Below are 20,138 nucleotides of genomic sequence, written 5' to 3'. Positions count from 1 at the left end.
ACAACCATTCCTGCTCGACGCAAAGCCGCTCATCACTGTGGGATATGGCCTGCTCAACCTATCAGGTGGTGGGAGTATCGGGCCAATCAGCTGGGACATTGGTGTTCACACCTCCCAGTGGCGGGACATTTTGAACGTGATTGTGGTTTTACCCATTACTAGTATTCCTTGTGTGTTCCCTGCGTTCCATACCTGACTTGTGCTTGTTTCCTAACCTCTCTTTTGCCTGCTGATTTGGACCTGACCGTGAATGCTGGAGGTTGAACCCTGCCTGTTTATTGTTTTGATTCTGTTTTTGAATTTGTACTGCGCAGTCCTCCTGGTTTTGACCCTCTGGCTTGTCCCTGGTTATTCAAAGCTGGTTCTTGTTGTGTTCGCGTGTTCCGATCTGGCCTGTCTGTCTTTCCCTTTGTTAGCCCAGTGAACACAGTGAGTATAGGGACCGTCGCCCTGATAGGGGAAGTCATTTAAGGTGTATCATCTAAGTAGGTAGGGACAGAGGCTGGGACGAGATGTTTACTATCTATCATGACACATTTATTCTAGTGTGTATTTAAAATGCATAGCTTATTGTAAGCATTTTTAATGCATATTTTGGCATGTAACAAGTGCCAAAATGCATGCCGAAAAAAGCTCCTTGTTAGCCTGCCCTTTGTGTTATATGAACTCATAGACCAAGCAGTTTCAGTATTTTCAAGGAGAACCACCAAGCAGAATGGGGCACCACCTAGGGGGCAGAGAGACTTCTACACATTTGTTTTAATAGTCAGTGGGGGTCTCAGTGATCCAAACTTTTTATGCATCACATGAGGTGTCAGATGTTTTCTGAAACTAGTGCTACATTTTAAAAGAGATTTAGAACAGCTTCAGACAAATTTTTTGTTTTTATAATTTTTTTGGGGGGAAAAAACACCATGCATTTCAAGCAAGTTTTGTTGCATTTCTTTTGATTTTGTTTATTAAAATCCTATAGAGAAGCCCATGGAGAAAAATGCTGTGTAAAATCTCAGCGCACTGAGAGAATGCTGAGATCTTATACAAATGCCGCCGACCACAAAATAATCCAAAAACTAAAATGCTGAAACTTGGATAAAGTGTAAAATAAACATAACAAAACATATTGTATCGTTCCAAAAGTTAAAATGTTGCTGTGGACATTTTAGGAAAAGACGACCCTAGTCCTGAAAGGGTTAAATGAGCTTCTTACACTCGTGTGCTACATCAGACCATGAAGTAAACCGACCCCAGTTCTTTCTATTTTTTCTGTGAGGAATTGGAGGAGGTGGAGATTGGAACCATTACTTTCGGTTTCACGTTGACTGGATGAGCCCGGCAGAAGACGACAGAAAGAACAGGGTAAGGAAAAAAAGAGTTTTATATACAAAAAAGGACAAGTAATTTTTGAGCAAAAGAGAGGCTGAGTATATAGCAAAAAAAATTAAAAAAAATAAAACAGAGAGCTAAACAAATCTAATCTAATGATAAGAGAAAGGATTACGTTACCAAGACGTCTCTTCTACTAGGCATGGCTCTTCTGAACCTCTGTGGGTCTTCTAGATGCCAGGACTGGCGATTACCCCTCTACGATGGCGAAATTTCACCCACAATCTCATTTAACAAGTACAATACTGAACTGGCGGTGCCCCCTGGATGTCAGGTACAGACAATGTTCTTTTATTGTATTGTATTTGGTGTACGTGTTATGATTGTATATTATAAGGCCACTACGAGGCACAAACAGGTATTGATCTATACAAGTGGTCTCCAAACTGCGGTCCTCCAGATGTCGCAAAACTACAACTCCCAGCATGCCCGGACAGCCGTCGGCTGTCCGGACATGCTGGGAGTTGTAGTTTTGTGACATCTGGAGGGCCGCAGTTTGGAGACCACTGATGTACCACCATGTCCATATATCCATTCCATTACAGCAGTTTTGGGGTATTGGGGGGAATTTATCATTGGTTTTACCCTTCTTTTTTTTTTGTGGTGTTGATTTGTTGCCGGATTTGTCGCAGTTGCTGTTTAGAGTCTTTTCAGTTGCAGTTGTGCCATAGTCCGGTTAACCTTTTGCAGTGGACACGAATTTATCCTGTGCGACTTGTCGCGCAATTTGTCGCAAATCTACTCTGGCCCAGACCTGGCTTACAAAACTGTCTGTAAACATAATTTGCAAAAAGTCGTACATTTTGGAGCAATGGGTTAAAAAAGCCGCAGAGGAGGAACCATGCAAGATGGTGCACTGAATTGTAATTTCGAAAAAAGGTGTACTAGCACTATATTGATCACATGCCATGTAACCATTTAATAAATTTGATGCGCGCACACATTACCGCCACACAAATTAAAGGTGTTAAAAAATATTGTTTACGATAAATCCCCCCCCCCCCATTTTTTATGTAAAGTTCAAATTAAGTCATCTACCAGGGATTGTAGGATCATTACAGATGCACAAGGGTAAGTTCAGATGAGCGGATTTACAGCGTATTTTACGCTGCAGATCCGCCGCTGAAGGACCTCTGTATGGTGCCTTTACATGTGCCTGCTCGAAGCGACAATACGGCGCAGACACACTGAAGCGATGTACTCGCACACATCGCGGCCGCCCCCCCCTGCTCAATGAGCTAGGCCGGGAGCTTCCGCGATGTGAGAGTACACTGCACATGTGCGCGGCGTATTGCCGCTCCGAGCAGGCACATGTAAAGGCAGCATATAGAGGTCCTTCAGCGGCGAATCCGCAGCAAAATCCGCGCAGAAAATCCACTCTTCTGAACATACCCTAAAACTTTAACTTGACAGAGAGTATAAGGCCTTGTTCACAAGTTGACATTTTTGGCCAGAATCTGGTGAAAATTCAGCTTGGAAATTCCATTGAGTCCCATTGTTTTCAATGGGGTTTTTGCTACCCTGTGCACATGGCAGAATTTCCGTGCCAGAAATTCAAACTTCGGCCTTCACAGAAAGAATTGACATGTTCTGTCGGCGCCCGCTGTCTGCGGAATGTCTGCTGGAAATATTTAGGCCGGACATTCTGCAAAGATTACACTGTGTCCCCAATTCAGCACACTTAAAGGAATACTCCACTACTTTAAAACGTATCCCCTATTCGCAGGATCGTGGGGGGTTTGACCTCTGGATCTTCAGAACGCGGCCCCATCTCTCCCTGTGCATGGAGGGGTATGTCGGCACCTGCTCCATTTACTGTCTATAGGAGCAAAGGAGTACAGCGCTCATGAATTGCTCCCATAGAGAATGCAAGTGTGTGCCAACACGCCACTCCATGCACAGGGAAAGATGTGGCCGTGTTCTGGAGATCGGGGGGGGACTTATGCGAATGCAAATAGAGGATGAGTTTTTAAGTACTGCAGTTCCCCCTTTAACCCTGACATGTTCATCAACATTTAATGTTAAATCAAGGTTTGCTTCATCTGCTGCAAGGTTTTTGCTTGTCCCAATTTTAGACGCTCCAGTGTCCCCATAATAGTGATCCCAGCTGTAGTCACTGACATAACTATGTGGGATATAGAGGTTGAGTTGGAGCCCAGGCCCTGGAGCCTGAAGAGACCCAAAAGGTCCCTCTACCCTCTGTGGGCAGTATATGTTGTTTGGGACATTCCATCAAAAATTGGCACCGTAGGGAGGTATGATTTTTTAACAATCTCTGGTTGTAATCTGACTCTTCGAAATCCTATGAAGCCCCTCAAAAATGTACATTGCATGCTACCTTTGTTCTAAAGATGAACCTACACTATGATTTGCATTTCTTTCTCCCACTTTTCCTTACCACTAGCTTTGAATAATGTTGCTTTGTAATTTTCTATCCCCTTAATGTTGAAAGCCATGCCAAAAGACAACATGGACCTCATTTAGGCAACTTATTGTACTGTAGATCTCGGTTCTTTGGTGACATGCCATGTCTGTGGGGGGTGCACTGTATTCATGCATTGCTTCTAACACGTGCAGCACAGTGTATGATCATATCTTTGGTGGCTAGCTCTTTTAGATGATTGGGGAATACATTGAGACATCATGTGGGTCTCATACCTTACCACTGTCCTGTTGTGCAGCCAGCAGACTTTCTCCATCGTCTGGAGGGTGGGGTCGATGGAGTAAAACTTGAACCATGGCATGGGACCACCACACTTGCATTCAAGTTCCAGCATGGAGTGATTGTGGCGGTGGATTCACGTGCATCAGCCGGATCATATATCGGTGAGTGAAGAACTAGTGTAAAGTGCTGCTAAATACCCTCTACAGTAGAAATGCATTTCCAAGTTGGAAGTTCAGATCTGTAAATAAATTATGGTAACATTTAGAGATTTAGTAATAACTATTGTTTTATAATTTTTTTGTATAATGATTTCGGTGCTCCATGTTCTCTTTCAACAGCAACACTAAAGGTTAACAAAGTGATTGAGATAAATCCTTACCTGCTGGGCACCATGTCTGGGTGTGCCGCCGACTGCCAGTACTGGGAAAGGCTTCTCGCCAAAGAGTGCAGGTGTGTGATGTAAGACCCATAACTCCATTCCGGGTGGTCTTGTACGCTATAATAATGCATTATATTTTGACATGATTGTTCACTCCACTGATATTGTTTTTCATGCACCTACTGAGCCATGTGACCGACCGTGATGTAAATTGGATGGCATAACCACATGTAAATATCCATCATATGACGTGTGGTGACCCAGTAAAGAATATAGTATACCGCCCATCCTGTGTGGCAGATTTTGCCTTCAATGTCTGTCTTGGGCCCACACTACTCAGGACTATTTATACCTCAATGTTATGCTATGGTTAAAGTATTGTTATTTTCTGTGTACCTGTTGCTTTAAGCCTGTTAAGCATTACAGACCCTGTTGTTAGTGGAGTGTGCATGAGGTGAACCATGTGACTTATCTGCCCAATGGGAATGCTCTAAATCTGCCCCTTATATAGTGTGGTAGGAGTTAAGAGGTCAGAGCAGTAAAGTGCTAGCTGAGGTACAGTTTGGAGAAGTCTGAAGTGAGTCTGTGAGGTGATTCTGAGGCCTCAAGTCTAATCCTGCAACCACAAATCTGCTAAGTCATAACCCCAGCACCCAGGTGAATGTCAAGCCTAGCGGTAAGCACTTAAGTCTCAGGGATTCAATTCAAGTCAAGTCAGTTGAATTAGTCAAGTCCAAGTCACTAAAGTCAGCATGGGTTGCCATACAGCAAGACAGTCATACACAGCACGATCAACTACAAGTCCCAGTAAGCTGATAAGCTTCCAAGGTTTACACTGTACCTCTCTTTATACCAATCTGAGCTCTATAAGATTTTAACATCTATCCTGCCTCAGTAAAGTCAGTTTTTCCGTAACCTTGCATCGAAGTACTTATTGTCCCATTCCTGGCCCAGGAGAAGCTAGCTCAACCTCGGGTGGTGTATAGGCTAAGCACACCCTGGCGTCACGAAAAGGTTAATTGCACATTACGCTCACCCAACACCACAGAGGGATATGGCCTGGTTTACAAAAAAAGATAACCTATGCCTTTGGTGTGGATAAGAATAAGGTAGTTTTTGATTCAGCTAGTATATGTATTTTGCTGGATTTACTTATTTTCCACACACTTGTCTTTATATTAGGTTATACCAGCTGCGAAATAATACCCGGATCTCTGTTTCAGCTGCTTCCAAACTTTTGTGCAATATGATGGTTCAGTACAGAGGTACAGGTCTAAGTATGGGCAGCATGATCTGTGGATGGGATAAGCAGGTAAGCAGAACAGCACAATGCATGAGCCTCATTAACATTTGGCTGGGGTAAATGAATAAATAAACCTGTACTCACCTGATGCCATTCCCACACCACTACCAGTGAACACCTCTGCCAGTGAGCACCGCTGGAAGTCCTGAGCAACAGGGACCAGGCACTATTGGGGAATTGCCAGACAACTCTTCAAAGTGTACAATTTTTTAAATAAAACCAAAAAATATGCTCCAGGCTTACTCTTTAACTAATGCTTATCCTGTCTGTGTGTTTAAATCCTGTTTTTTTTCCTTTTATGGCTCCACATTCCTTTGTTTATGTTGCATGCAGTTCACTGAGGAGGAGGGGACGCTGGAGGGGAAGCCCTTGCTTGCCCTCACAGCTTATGTGGGAGCTTCCTCCCTCACTCCTCAGAGCAGACAACTCTGTGGCTGCTCTGTGACATGCCCCCAGCTCACACAGCAGGCTGATTGACAAGCCAGGAGCCTGCACAGAGTCCTGCTTGTACTGCCCTCCCTTCCTATATTTTGTCTCGGCACAGAGACACACAGATAATAGCTGCAGGGACAAGACAGCATTTTTTTAACCTAAAAATATACACTTTTTTTTTTACATAACTAATTTATATTACAAATATACATAATGTTATTCTCTAATATATAAAACATTTTTGCAAATGACAGTGCCCATTTAAATACAGTAAAGATCATACACCATGCCTAACCAGCCATGCTATGAAATATCATTGCCCAAAATATCTAGAAAAAGCAGGCAGAGCTCCTCATAGTGCAGTATTGCCAATAACGGATAAATACCAGAAAAAACTGGTGAATAGGGGTAAACTACTCACCTGGGTGAGTTGAGTTAAAGACACAACTACAAATGCGTATGATGAATGTGGTGCTGCCTCCCGGTTTCGGCAGGGATGAACTCCAGCCGAACGTTGAAGAATATTCAGAAAAATCCAAGGATAAAAATCCGGGATGGTGGCGCAATCCACAAGAAGTCCAAAGGTTTTCGTTTCAGCAATTTATTAGGCCACACATAACGCATTTAAGGGCGGAGGAGCCCCTTCGTCAGATGTACTGGTGAAGAGGCTCCTATGCCCTGAAACGCATTATGTGTGGCCTAATAAAGTGCTAAAATGAAAACCTTTGGACTTCTTCTTGTGGATTGCGCACCATCCTGGATTTTTATCCTTGGATTTTCCTGAATATTCCATGAAATATCATTGGGCATTTTAATAGAGCTAGTTGTGTTAATAGAAAATGAGTATTAGAATATGGTGAAATGGTTTATCATAATAATTCATGGTGTCTTATGAACATTATTGTAAATATCAGTACACATTACAATCTATAAAATGTGTAACCAACAGGGTCCTGGCTTATATTACGTTGATGATAATGGGACAAGGCTCTCTGGGAACATGTTCTCCACTGGATCAGGAAATTCTTATGCATATGGAGTTATGGACAGCGGATACTGCCATGATATGACCCCTAAAGAGGCATATGAGCTTGGCCGGAGAGCGATCAGTTATGCTGCACATCGTGATAGTTATTCAGGAGGGGTGGTGAATAGTAAGTAAATGTGCTATAATCTGATCTAGAAATAAGAATATTATTTGTATATAAATTATATAAATGTGCATGTTCTATCCACTAACACAGACATATCTAGTTGTCTGGTCTTGTCACAAAATTTACACAGGGAAAGAAAAGGGGAAAAAAGACTGATACTTACCCTTTATGCCAAATAAATAACTATGGAATAAAAAATATATATATATATATATATATATATATATATATATATATATATATATAAAAAGAAACAAAAAAAAGCCACCAGGGGTCTCCCTTTTTGGCCAGAACACATTCCGTCTGGTCAAAATATCAGCTTTTGGTCTCCTGCTTGTAATGGCAGGAGTCCAAACTCAGGAAGTGTTTCTCCGCACTGAGCTTGATTGACAACTACAAAGACTGACAGCTGCACAGACTAAAAGCTGCACAGACTGAAAGCTGCAAAGAGCCTCACTGAAAGATACACATACTGAAAGCTGCTGCACAGAACTTGAGGTGTTCTATTCATCACAGCACTGCAACCACGTGATGGCGGAAGTGGTTCCCCAGCAGGCTCCAGTGATGTCATGCCTGCTGGGAAACGCCCACTTTCTCCTGCTGGGAGATTGTACAATGTGAGCAAGAAAGGTAAGATACACAGCTTTTTAAAGCTCTGAATTTTTTTTTTTTTTAAGAGTGGGAGGGGTGTTAGGAGTAGTTAGGGAACATAGCTTGAATGGCTGTAAATGGACCTAACTCCGATCCGAGGCATTGAAGTGCTAACCTGGCTGTATATAACAGCCACTATGGATGGCACAGGCTCAGTTTCTGATTCTTATATTGTTTTGCAGGAAGGGTTATCTTTTTAATTTGATTTATTTCTAGAGTAGGAAATCATACAGATTTGTAATACATTCGTATATAAAATTCTGCTCACATACTTTTCTTATACCGGGTCCCCCTGTCTACTGCATTTTGTGTTTTTATTAACAATTAACTTTATTGACAACATGCCATTGTAACCTGGAGACAGCAGTGATGTAATGCAGATAAATACACAGACGGTAAAGTCGTTGCAATAACATAATCATTATTCCAGTTAGCCCAGTTATTTAGTTAGCTCGTGATAATCAAGTAACCCTGTTTCTGAACGAATGTCAGAGGTCTCATGATGTGGATTACCGTATATACTCGAGTATAAGCCGAGTTTTTCAGCACGATTTTTCTTGCTGAAACCCCCCCCCCTCGGCTTATACTCGAGTGAACTCTCCGCCCTCAGTGGTCTTCAACCTGCGGACCTCCAGATGTTTCAAAACTACAACTCCCAGCTGGGAGTTGTAGTTTTGAAACATCTGGAGGTCCGCAGGTTGAAGACCACTGCCCGGGCCTTCGTCATCATCCAGACCACCTCCCCCCCCCCCTTTAGTTTTGTACTCACCTCTGCTCGTCGGGACGTTAGGGTGAGCTGGTCTGGGCCATCTGTGCTGCAGGGAGCGTCCGGTGGGGAGGGATAGTCGTTCCGTGCTGTCCATCTTCACCAGGGGGGCCTCTTCTCCGCGCTTCGGGCCCGGCCCCAGCATAATGACATAATGCTCATAAACGCCCCTGTGCGTCGTCGTCAAGGCAACGTCATTATCCCGGGGCCGGGCGCAAAGCGCGGAGAAGAGGCCCCCCCGGTGAAGATGGACAGCCTGGAACGACTATCCCTCCCCACCGGACGGTCCCTGCTGCACAGATGGCCCAGACCAGCTCACCCTAACATCCCGCCGAGCGGAGGTGAGTACAAAACTAAAGGGGGGGGGGAGGGGGTCTGGATGATGACGAAGGCCCGGGCAGTGGTCTTCAACCTGCGGACCTCCAGATGTTTCGAAACTACAACTCCCAGCATGCCCGGACAGCCGATGGCGGTCTGGGCATGCTGGGAGTTGTAGTTTTGGAACATCTGGGGGTCCGCAGGTTGAAGACCACTGTTAAATCAGACATTGACAAGCGGTGATGATGAAGGGGGGGGGATGATGAAGGGGTAATGATGACAGGCGGTGATGATGAAGGGGGGGATGATGAAGGGGGGGATGATGTATTTCCCGCCCTAGGCTTATAGTCGAGTCAATAACTTTTCCTGGGTTTTTGGGGTGAAATTAGGGGCCTCGGCTTATATTCGGGTCGGCTTATACTCGAGTATATACAGAAGAAAATAAATAATAAAAATGAAAACAAAAATTAACATTGTGAAGTCCCATTTACTGTATCTTTCCCGGAATTCTTGTTGTAGTATTTTAGAAATAAAAGATTAGAAACTATTCTCTCTGCCATTCCCAGATGAATGAAGACATTGCTGATTTTTCTGTTTAGTTGGAGACCTACGAGCCAATACTTCTCCGCTCCTGTATACCCTGCACAGGGAGCGATTCACTAACGTAAATCTTATTAGGAAATTGTTAGTCGAATCATTTCACGACAAGTGATATAAAGTGTGACTGGTCTGTGTCTCTACAGTGTATCACATGAAGGAGGACGGATGGGTGAAGGTCGGCCAGTATGATGTCAGTGAATTGCTGCACCAATATGAAGTAGAAAAGAATCAGTAACTGGAGAGACTGTCAACCCAAAGGACCGCTACGTGCTCGAGGTCTTCAACATTTTTCTGTTTTTTCCTTATCACAACAAATATGCCATTCGGTCACTCACGGAGGAATAAAAGTTGTTTTGGAACATTATATTTGTTTTATTTCTTTTTGGGTCTTTCTAGGCTATTTGTATGAAACTTTACACAATATATGAAAATATAATATTCAACAAATATGAAGTAAATAAATGTTTGGAATGGAAAATGGTGGAGGCACATACAGTATTCATAAAATATCTAGCTCCCATCATTGCCATACATATAAGAATAGAAAATATTGATATGGGCCTCCTATTATGGCGTCTGATTTTGCCCCCCAGGACAGAAAGGGCTGGTGTATATATCCCCTTTCTTTCCTTGGTCTATGCTCCCCTCCATTAATATGCTGACAATGCAGATAACTGGAGAGAGGAGTTCTGCACAGATTCCTACCAACAAAAAGAAATGGGACCAACCAAGATGGGCCCCCCTTGCTTCAAGGCATGGTCTGCCACTACTGTACATACGGCCTTGCTCCCAACTTCTTACTTGCAGTCAGTGAATGCATTCTTCTTTATATTCTTCTAGTCCAAGCTTCAGCGAAGACGTTGATACAATTGTATACAATCACAGGAAAATGGGACAAAAATCCCTTAAAAATCACAAAAAACAGGCCACGCTTACTGGTTCAAGGGCAGGCTAGGCACCTGTTCCCACTATGATACAGATCAGCCACAATGCACAAATGTATTCAGTCTAAACTTGAGGTAGGCAACCTAAGGGCACAGGGACAAAAAACACATGTATAAGACCGGTGCAGTGCCGTGGATTGTAATTTGCCATAGATTGTGATGGAGTACTGCTGAGTCACTCCATCACAATCTATGGCAAATTACAATCCACGGCACTGCACCGGCCTAAAAAAACAACTCCAAAAAATGCTTATTATTTATTCAGTGTGATTTTTGAAGCTTTTTTTTTTTATTTTTATTATTTTTTGATAGTTTTTTGGAGCAGAATTTTACCGCACAGCCGGATGAGGTCTCAAAAAACAGATGTGATTTTTGGTTTGCTTTTTTTTTTACATAGTTCCAGACCAAAAACCATGCACAAAAACCTCTGTAAATTAAAATGGTTTTTGAGCTCTTCTTTTGAACCCAATGGAAAAAACCCACGCTGGTTACAGGTGGAACCTCAACATAATGTGACCTCACTTCTTTTTCATGTATAAAAAATAAAAACACATGAAAAACATGCATTTTTTTTTTAACAAGGGAACAAGAATTTTTAATTCACTGACAGCAAACTATTACCGGTAATTTGAAAAAAGTGAGGAATGAAAACACATAGGCACAGATTTATCGAACGGTAAGAGAAAAACCCGAGAGATTTGCCCATAACAACAAATCACAGCTCAGCTTTCGCATCTTAAAAATCTCCAGTAAAGTGAAAGCTGAGCTGTGATTGGTTGTTGTGATAAGGGCCAAAGTATATTAGAAAGCTTTAGATTCTTTTCTGAAAAATATACACACAATTTCATTGACTATTCTTTATTACCCTAAAAAACAAAAACAAAAGTCAATAAGAGAACGCGAAATTCTATGCCAGGAGAATTATAGTAGAGAAAAAAATTAACAAAGGTGTCTGTTTCATCTGTCCTGTGTGTTATATATATACAAAGCAAATACTGGTTAACATGCATTAGGCTAAGTTTTCACTTTTTTTTTTTTTGCCAGCGTTTTTTTCTCCAAAAAAAAACAAATTGTTGGAAAAAACACCAGAAAACTGCAACGGCTTTTTTCACATTTTTGCCTTTGTGTAGAAACTGCATTTTTCTCCTTTTTCTCAATTCTCCTCTTCTTATTGTCCACCCTCTTTTCTTTTTTTACCAAAAAATAAAAAAAAGACATAAAAGCACCAGAAAAAAAAACAACGTTTGGTGTTAAAAAACCGACAGTCTAATCATGCTGGGATTGTGAAAATTGTCCAAGCCAAAGAGGAGTGAAAAAACGCCAAAGACATAAATATTAGGTGGGTATTGCGTTTCATAAATCCCTATTGACGCGCAACTAACATCTGTATGTGGCGTTTCCTTAAAAAAAAAAAATACAGTGTAGCATTTGTGGTGTTTTGGGGACATTTGGGTAATTACCGTATTTTTCGTCCTACAGGACGCATCGGCGTATAAGACGCACCCAATTTTTAGGGGCAAAATCAAAAAAATTTAGATTTTGAACCCAATAGTGGTCTTCAACCTGCGGACCTCCAGATGTTGCAAAACTACAACTCCCAGCATGCCCGGACAGCCGTTGGCTGTCCGGGCATGCTGGGAGTTGTAGTTTTGCAACATCTGGAGGTCCGCAGATTGAAGACCACTGCAGGAGGAGGTAATACTCACGTGTCCCCGCTGCTCCGGGCCCGTCACCGCTGCCCTGGATGTCGCTCCATCGCTGTCTCTGCTGCCGGCCGGGTATCCTCGCTCTCCGTCGCCGCCATCACGTCGTTACGCACGCCGACGCACGTACGCGACGACGTGATGACGAGGAAGGAGAGCGCCGGCCATACAGGGGATCCCTGAACAGAGAAGACACCGAGGAGGCAGGTAAGGTCCCCCCCGGTGTCCTGTAAGCACTAACCCGGCTATTCAGTCGGGCTGTTCAGTCGCGGCGGTCCCGAACAGCCCGACTGAACAGCCGGGTTAGTGTCACTTTCCCTTCAGACGCAGCGGTCAGCTTTGATCGCCGCGTCTGAAGGGTTAATACAGGGCATCACCGCGATCGGTGATGTCCTGTATTAGCCGCGGGTCCCGGCCGTTGATGGCCGCAGGGACCGCCACGATAGGGGTGTATTCGCCGTATAAGACGCACCGACTTTTTCCCCCCAGTTTTGGGGAAGAAAAAGTGCGTCTTATACGGCGAAAAATACGGTAGTACACTTAGCCTTCTAAAAAGTCAACGTGCAGCACATGAGTAGAAGTTCTCCCTGGCCTTGCTGTCTCCATAGGATTCAGTGCATAGGGCCAAATGTCTTCACAACCACCTCTTCTATATACAGTTTCCACTATAAGGGCAGGGTCACATGTGCCGTATTTTGCTGCTCATTTTCTGAAGCTGATTTTGCTAACCATTGACTTTGATGGGTAGGAAAATATGCAGCAGCAAATACGTAGCTGAATACGTAGCTGTGACCCTACCCTAGAGGAGTCACAATGTTCAGTTTGATGTACTTGCAGAGTCGGCCATCAAATACATATGGTTCAGTTACTGAGGTCGCGCCAATGCGCTAAATAACGTGGGATACATTATGTTCGCTCCTGTTACATTTCTCCATTCTCCCTATAGAAAGTGCTACGTTGCTTCTCCCAGCTCTTCCAGTAGACGCCCCTCTTAGCCAGTAACTCTTCATGTTTGCCCGACTCCCTGATCTGGCCGCCTTCCAGAACCAGAATGTGATCGGCCTCCTTCACGATGTTCATCCGGTGGGATATAAGCAGCACCGTGCGTTTCTTTGTGTTGCCGTACACTGTGCTTTGAATCTAGACACAGAATTCATGTTATAGATCAAAAAAAAAAAAAATGATAGTAGTCACCACCTCCTAAAAACGCAAAGATGCCTCAACACTCTAGAAGCAGTAAGATAAATGGTATTTCTTATATACATATATATATATATATATATATTTTTTTTTTTTTAAGAAATACTGCCAAACCCAGTATACTTTGTTTTACAGGGGTACTCTGGTGGAAAAAAAATATATATTCTTTTTTAATCAACTGGTGCCAGAAAGTTAAACAGATTTGTAAATTACTTCTATTTAATAATCTTAATCCTTCCAGTACTTATCAGCTGCTGTATGCTCCACAGGAAGTTATGTAGTTCTTTCCAGTCTGACCCCAGTGCTCTCTGCTGACACCTCTGTCCATGTCAGGAACTGTCCAGAGCAGGAGAGGTTTGTTATGGGGATTTGCTCCTACTCTGGACAGTTCTTGACATAGACAGAGGTGTCAGCAGAGAGCACTGTGGTCAGACAGAAAAGAACTTCCTCTGTAGTATACAGCAGCTAAAAAATTCTGGAAGGATTAAGATTTTTATATAGACATCATTTACAAATCTGTATAACTTTCTGGCACCAGCTGATTTAAAATAAATAAATAAAATAAAATGTTTTCCACCGGAGTTCCCTTTAAGCTGAGGCTTTATGCTAGAAGTGGGTGGATAGTTGTCTCATTTATCGTCACGCTGGCAGTTCAAGAAATTGTAAAATCTCTAAAAACTGTGCAGCACGGAGAACTGCAAGAGGAAGGAAACTATATTTCAACATAAAGATGGCGCAGTATCTTATCAACAAACAATTGCATCAGATGTTATTATACCTTACAATCAGTAGGCATACGTACGTCCACAAGACCATTTTAGGCCATTTTAGGCCGGGTTCACACTACGGAATTTCAGTCGAAAATTCCAAGGCAGCAGAATCCTGCAGAATATTAGCTGTGGATATTCCGCCAACTGAATTTCCGCCGCCAGTAGAATTAACTTTTTCATTCTTAGGGCGGAATCTTCTCTGCAGACATCTGTCTATGAGGACGGAAATGTCTGCGCTGTCCTAGCATTGACAGATTCAGCCGGCCCTGGCCGCATTCGGAAGCTTTGGACGGAAAAGCTTTGGACGGAACTTTTCCATCAGGAGTTGTAGTTTTGCAACAGCTGGGGGAACACTGGTGTGGAAACACTTCTTCATCCATTCAAGCTCGTTCTGCTGGTGCCCGCTCCAGATGGAATCTCCGCCCAAGAATATCTTCAGGCAGAGATTCTGTAGTGTAAATGAGCCCTTAGAGCAGTATTTACCAACCAGTGTGCCTCCAGCTATTGCAAAACTAGAGCATGCCCACTGCCACTCCTGTCCTCAGGTTGTTTGTGGTATTGCAGTTTATTTCCATTAAAGCGACCTGAGCCAAGTTGTAAAACCACACACAACCTGGGGACTGGTGTGGCGCTGTTTTTGGAAGAAATCATCTCTGTTTTTCTAATCATGGATAAGCACATTGAAGGATAGCTCCGGGATGTAACAACTTATCCCCTATCCTAAGCATAGGGGATAAGTGTTAGATCACGGGGGTCCGACCACTGGGGCCCCCCGCGATCTCCCGAACGGTGCCCTGTCTCCCTGCATGAAACAAGCAAATTTGTCCACAGCAGAGTCGGAGATTGCCAAAAGCAGCTCTCCGGCTCTCCCATAGAGCTGCATGGAGGGGGCGTGTCGACCGCTGCTTCCTGCGGTGGTCGAAAATGCTTGTTTCGTGCAGGGAGACGGGGCGCCGTTCGGGAGATCGCGGGGGGTCCCAGAAGTTGGACCCCCCGCGATCTAACACTTATCCCCTATCCTTAGCATAGGGGATAAGTTGTTACATCACGGAGCTATCCCTTAAGGGGGTAGTGGGCACCTTTATCTGCTCATCCCTAGTTGTAAAGACAGTCGGCGTAGTCACCCAGCTTGTCCCGATTTCTGAATGGGAGATCAGTCTATTACTGCAGAAACCGATCCTGTTCTCCTATCATAACTTCGTAGCTGGGCAGAGCGGCTCCCCAACCCAGTGTTTCCAACCAGTGTTCCTACAAATGTTGCAAAACTACAAGTAAAACTTGAAAATGTATAATTTGCACCTTTTTCATTCCACTTTTCTAGCTTGCATTTTTCCCTTAGGCTAGGATTCCACTGAGGTTTTTGCATTGCGGTTTTTTTAGGCTTAAAAACACCATAAAAACTAAAAACTCCCACTGATTTTCCCTGCGTTTTGGCGTTTTTTTCGAGCGTTTTTGCCTTTGAGTGGAAATTGCATTTTTGCCAACTTTGGCATTTTTAAAAAAAATTGTTTGGTAGCAAAAATAAAAAAAAGGATGCAGTAGGGATGGAAAAAAATGTATTTAACGAAATTAACCTTTTTTATAAAGACGTTTTAATACATTTTTAAACAGGGATCAATTTATGTGGGCGGGCAGGGAACTAAAAATGTAGACGGCAATAATAGAGATGTAGAAAGGGGCCATTTAAATGTAAAAATATTATATATTTCTTTTAATTAATTTTAACATTTTTATTAGTAATGTCTTTTAATAATATGTTTAATAAAGTGTGTGTTCTTCACTTTTTTTCTTAATTTTTTTTCATTTTTTTAGGTTTTACTACTACTCCCAGCATGGAACACACTGTTCCCTGATGGGAATAGTAGTCCCTGTACTAATAGACAGATTGCCCCTTTGTCACTCCTGACACAGATGCGATCGTCCTATATATTGCAGAGTAGCGGCTTTCTCCTGCGCTGGCATCTCTGCTCTGTACTCCGGGCCAGTCAGTGATGTGAATAGAATTCATATTTTCCGCCCAGAGTGGTGATTGGCCGGATGGTGGCAGCCAATCACCGCTCTCAGTGGGAAATATGAATCACTGACCAACCAGAGTATAGTGCAGAGATGCGGAGGGCAGGAGAAAGCAGCTCTGCATGAAGGACGATGGCAGTGGGTGTCACTCCTGACACCTGTTGCGATCTATTAATGCAGGTACTACAGCTCCCAGCATGGAGCAGAGTGTGCTTCAGGTTGGGGCAGTAGTACCAGCAGTTAAGGACAGATCACAGTGGATGTCACTCCTGACACCCGCTGTGATCCTCCTGTATAAAAACACACAGCTAGAGGATGCAGACCATGGGCAGCTACACCTTCTCAGTCCCAAGAGCAGCGCTTTACTTTGGAGGACTCCTAAGCACCCAAGCTTCCCTATCTTGCCCTGAGAAGCTACTACTACTATACCAGCAGCAACCATAAAAGTCATCAGCCCCATGAGATCTATGGCCAGCTGCTACCAGGCTGTGTGCTGCTTGTCTGAACAGAGCCTGAGCATTGCCAAAGGCAGCAGTCACAAGGGATCAGAAGAGCCGATGGGTCTACCCTATGACATGAATGACTGTTACTCCAAGCTTCGGGAGCTAGTGCCTGGGATTCCTCAAGGAAGCAATCTCAGCCAAGTAGAGATCCTACAACATGTCATTGACTACATCTTCGACCTGCATTAAGTACAATTTTTTCCATCACTACTGTATCTTTTTTTGTTATTATTTTTTTAATTGTACCCTACGAAACATTATTAAAAAAGGTATCTCCATCACTTTTTTGGATCGCTAAAGTCCAAAAAAAGAATAAAAAACGCCTGCAAAAACACCAAAGCTAAAACCCACATGTCGTTTTTTTTGGGCGTTTTTTTACTCCCATAGACTTCTATGGGAGAATAACGCCAGGATTTTTCCCGAAAAAAATGCCTAAGTCTCAACAAGAGGTTGTTTTTGAAAAAATGCCAAGGAGCCAAAAAGAGCTGATAAAAAAAAACGTCAAGTGGATCTGACATTTTGCATTTCACTATTGACTTGCAGCTAACATCTGGCTGCTGCGTTTTTTCACACAAAAAAACGCTGTGTGGCAAAATGGGTGTTTTTAGTGGCGTTTTTGCATGAAAAAGCCTTAGGCAAGGTTTCCACACAGGTTTTTTTTTTATGGCGTTTTTTTTTATATCTGCCACTGCAGTTTTTGAGCCAAAGCCAGAAGTGGATTCAAAAGGAATGGGCGTATACTTCTCCTTCTCATTGGATACACTTCTGACTTTAATAAAAAAAGCTGCAGTGGCAGTTTTTCAAAAAACCACAGAAAAAAAACCTGTGTGGAAACCTAGCCTTATACCGATTACAATGCACTAATGTATCATATTATTGCACAAAGTAAGCTGAACGTGGTACATTTTTCTATGCACTTTTTTGCATTTCTAATAGAGTGAGATTTCCTGAGTTTTGAAAAGTTGCAAATAATAAATGCATCTAAACACCCGCCACATTTACACCGTTACCCCCTTTTGCACAAGCTACACGGATACATTGGGAAACTGATGAAATGACATGCCAATATATTTGTGCTAGGACAGTCACAAGTCCCATTCATTTCAATGGCCTAAATGTAGTCAGCTAGTGACTACGTTTGGGTAATTTTCTGTGCGTATTCAAGCTTTTGCTCTGACTGAAAAGTGCTGCAAGCCACGCTGCTCAGTTTCGGAAAAAACTTCAGAAAATGACTTATACATTGTGATCACCGGTCTCACCTTGAGTTCAGTTTCAGTGTCCAGAGAGCTGCTGACATCATCCAAAATCAGGATCTTGGGATCCCTCAGCAGAGCCCGCGCTAGAGCCACTCTTTGCTTCTGACCCCCAGACAGAAGTCCACCTTTCTGTCCGGCACCTTATGCGGAAAAATTCAATACATCGTTATGATGATCTACACTTCATCCGTGATCCACTGACTTATCTCTAAAAGTATTTAGGATGTGATCTGCACATTTGCCCAAATAGAATATCACAAATGGCCTGTTACCCATGGCTTGCAACAACCATGAATCTTAACAGTAAGGCTAGGTTCCCACTATGGAATTTCCAACGACTGAATCAGTCGGCGCTAGGACCGCGGAAACATTGCTGTCCCCATAGACAGCAATGTCCTCGAAGCAGATTCTGCCTGATGAATGAACAAGACCATTCTTTTAGTGGCAGAATTTCAGCGGCAAAGGGTCCGCCGCTGAAATTCCATAGTGTGCACTGGAATTTTCGACCAAAATTCTTAAGCAGAATTCTAGTCAGAAATTCCGTAGTGTGAACCTAGTCTAACTGGAGAGCGGTAGCCTAACCTAGCCTAATTGGATAGTATTATTTAGACATTGTGTCAGATTGTTAGGCCCTGTCCACACTGCGGACATTCAGCTGGCAGAATTGATTCCGATGGGATCCTGCTGCTCTGTGCACACTGCAGAATTTTCGCAGCAGAATTCCACTGGACTGCATTGCCGTCTATGAGATGGTGCACATTCACATGGTCTGCGGCATGCAGAATCCCGCCGGCTGAATGTCCACAGTGTAGACGAGGCATTACTAGGTCCCTTCATTTATGGGGCTGTTATTTGTTTACTGTTTGTTGGTGTTATCTCAGCACTATATGGGGGTTCACTTGGGAAGTGTTGCTACTTTATACACTTTAGTACAGTCTATCACTAATACTTCCACAGTGTATGGTGGTCGATCTGTTCAGTATTGTTATTTAGGCAACTGCATAAAAGTATTGTCAGGCCAATGTATGGTATGGATATATAATCACTATACAGAACAACAAATGTGCTCAAGGCACTATCCAATGGAAGAGTAGCCCTACAAGTACATAAAATAAACCACTGCATAGGAAATGTTGTGTTATTGTATATAGTCAGTACCAACCTGTGTTATATCCATCTGCCAAGCCAGAGATAAAATCATCTGCACATGCCGCTGCTGCCACATCCCTCACAGAAGCCAGAGCAGTTTTCCCCAAACCATAGGAGATATTGTCCTTCAAGGACCTCGCAGTAAGGACGGGCTCCTGACTCACTACGGACACCTGCAAATAAAGAAGACCTGCTAGGACCAAGAATCTACCACATGTTCACAACATCGCAAATAAAGGTTTTCCTAGGTCTGCTACAAGGATATAGCATACGATCCAGCACTCTGCTACATGGATATAGCACACGATCCAGCACTTGGAAAAACTTGCAGCTTTATTGGAATACACGAGGGTACAAACAGGTAAAACGGTTCAAGGCAACGTCAGGCGCGTTTCAAGCACATGCGCGCTTTTCATCGGTGACATGAAAAGCGCGCATGCGCTTGAAACGCGTCTGACGTTGCCTTGAACCGTTTTACCTGTTTGTGCCCTCGTGTATTCCAATAAAGCTGCAAGTTTTTCCAAGTGCTGGATCGTGTGCTATATCCTTGTATCTGACAGCACCAGACCGGTTGCGGATCCGTGCACTGAATTATCGAAGGTGAACTGAACAACACATTGTATATTTCCTAGGTCTGCGCCTTATGGAAATTTTGGATGAGAGACAATGAGTAGCACAAGTATTTATCCGTATCCGCGCATCTGTCTCAGCAACGCGGTCATGTATGTGACTACCACATCCTGTAGAAGTGATCTGAATCTGTCATGGATGCACAGAAGTATCACAACTTTACACCGATGACTATTATGATAAAATCCAGAGACAGCTGACCGGCACTACCAGCCTCTCCTATCCTGACCATGAAACTCCCTTGCTCCAACAGGAAAAGGCACAACTTGTCTGGTGGTGCTCTACTTCTAATAGCGTACAGTCCAATATGTCAATCCAA

General features: G+C 43.2%; 2 protein-coding genes across 2 annotated transcripts in view; one reads left to right on the top strand and one right to left on the bottom strand.

The window, feature by feature from the left end:
• The first annotated feature begins 1,251 nt into the window (after window positions 1-1,251).
• Window positions 1,252-10,030, top strand: PSMB8 (proteasome 20S subunit beta 8). Its single transcript, XM_056539260.1, has 7 exons — window positions 1,252-1,356; window positions 1,524-1,657; window positions 4,065-4,209; window positions 4,387-4,498; window positions 5,610-5,739; window positions 7,112-7,316; window positions 9,795-10,030. Exons 2-7 carry the CDS (start codon window positions 1,526-1,528, stop codon window positions 9,884-9,886), a joined length of 816 nt encoding a protein of 271 aa, XP_056395235.1. The 5' UTR covers window positions 1,252-1,356; window positions 1,524-1,525; the 3' UTR covers window positions 9,887-10,030.
• An 866-nt stretch (window positions 10,031-10,896) lies between these two features.
• Window positions 10,897-20,138, bottom strand: part of TAP1 (transporter 1, ATP binding cassette subfamily B member) — a 38,696-nt gene continuing 29,454 nt past the window's right edge. The window contains exons 10-13 of the mRNA XM_056538488.1: window positions 19,203-19,362; window positions 18,044-18,180; window positions 12,277-13,438; window positions 10,897-12,166 (exon numbers count right to left, since the gene is read on the bottom strand). Coding sequence (XP_056394463.1) covers window positions 13,220-13,438; window positions 18,044-18,180; window positions 19,203-19,362 — 516 coding nt within the window. The 3' untranslated portion in view covers window positions 10,897-12,166; window positions 12,277-13,219. The remainder of the gene's footprint in view (window positions 12,167-12,276; window positions 13,439-18,043; window positions 18,181-19,202; window positions 19,363-20,138) is intronic.

Source organism: Hyla sarda, chromosome 9 (assembly GCF_029499605.1).
Source record: "Hyla sarda isolate aHylSar1 chromosome 9, aHylSar1.hap1, whole genome shotgun sequence".
NCBI lineage: Eukaryota > Metazoa > Chordata > Amphibia > Anura > Hylidae > Hyla > Hyla sarda.
Note: the sequence above shows the minus strand (reverse complement) of the source record. Positions and strands in the feature narration are given on the sequence as shown.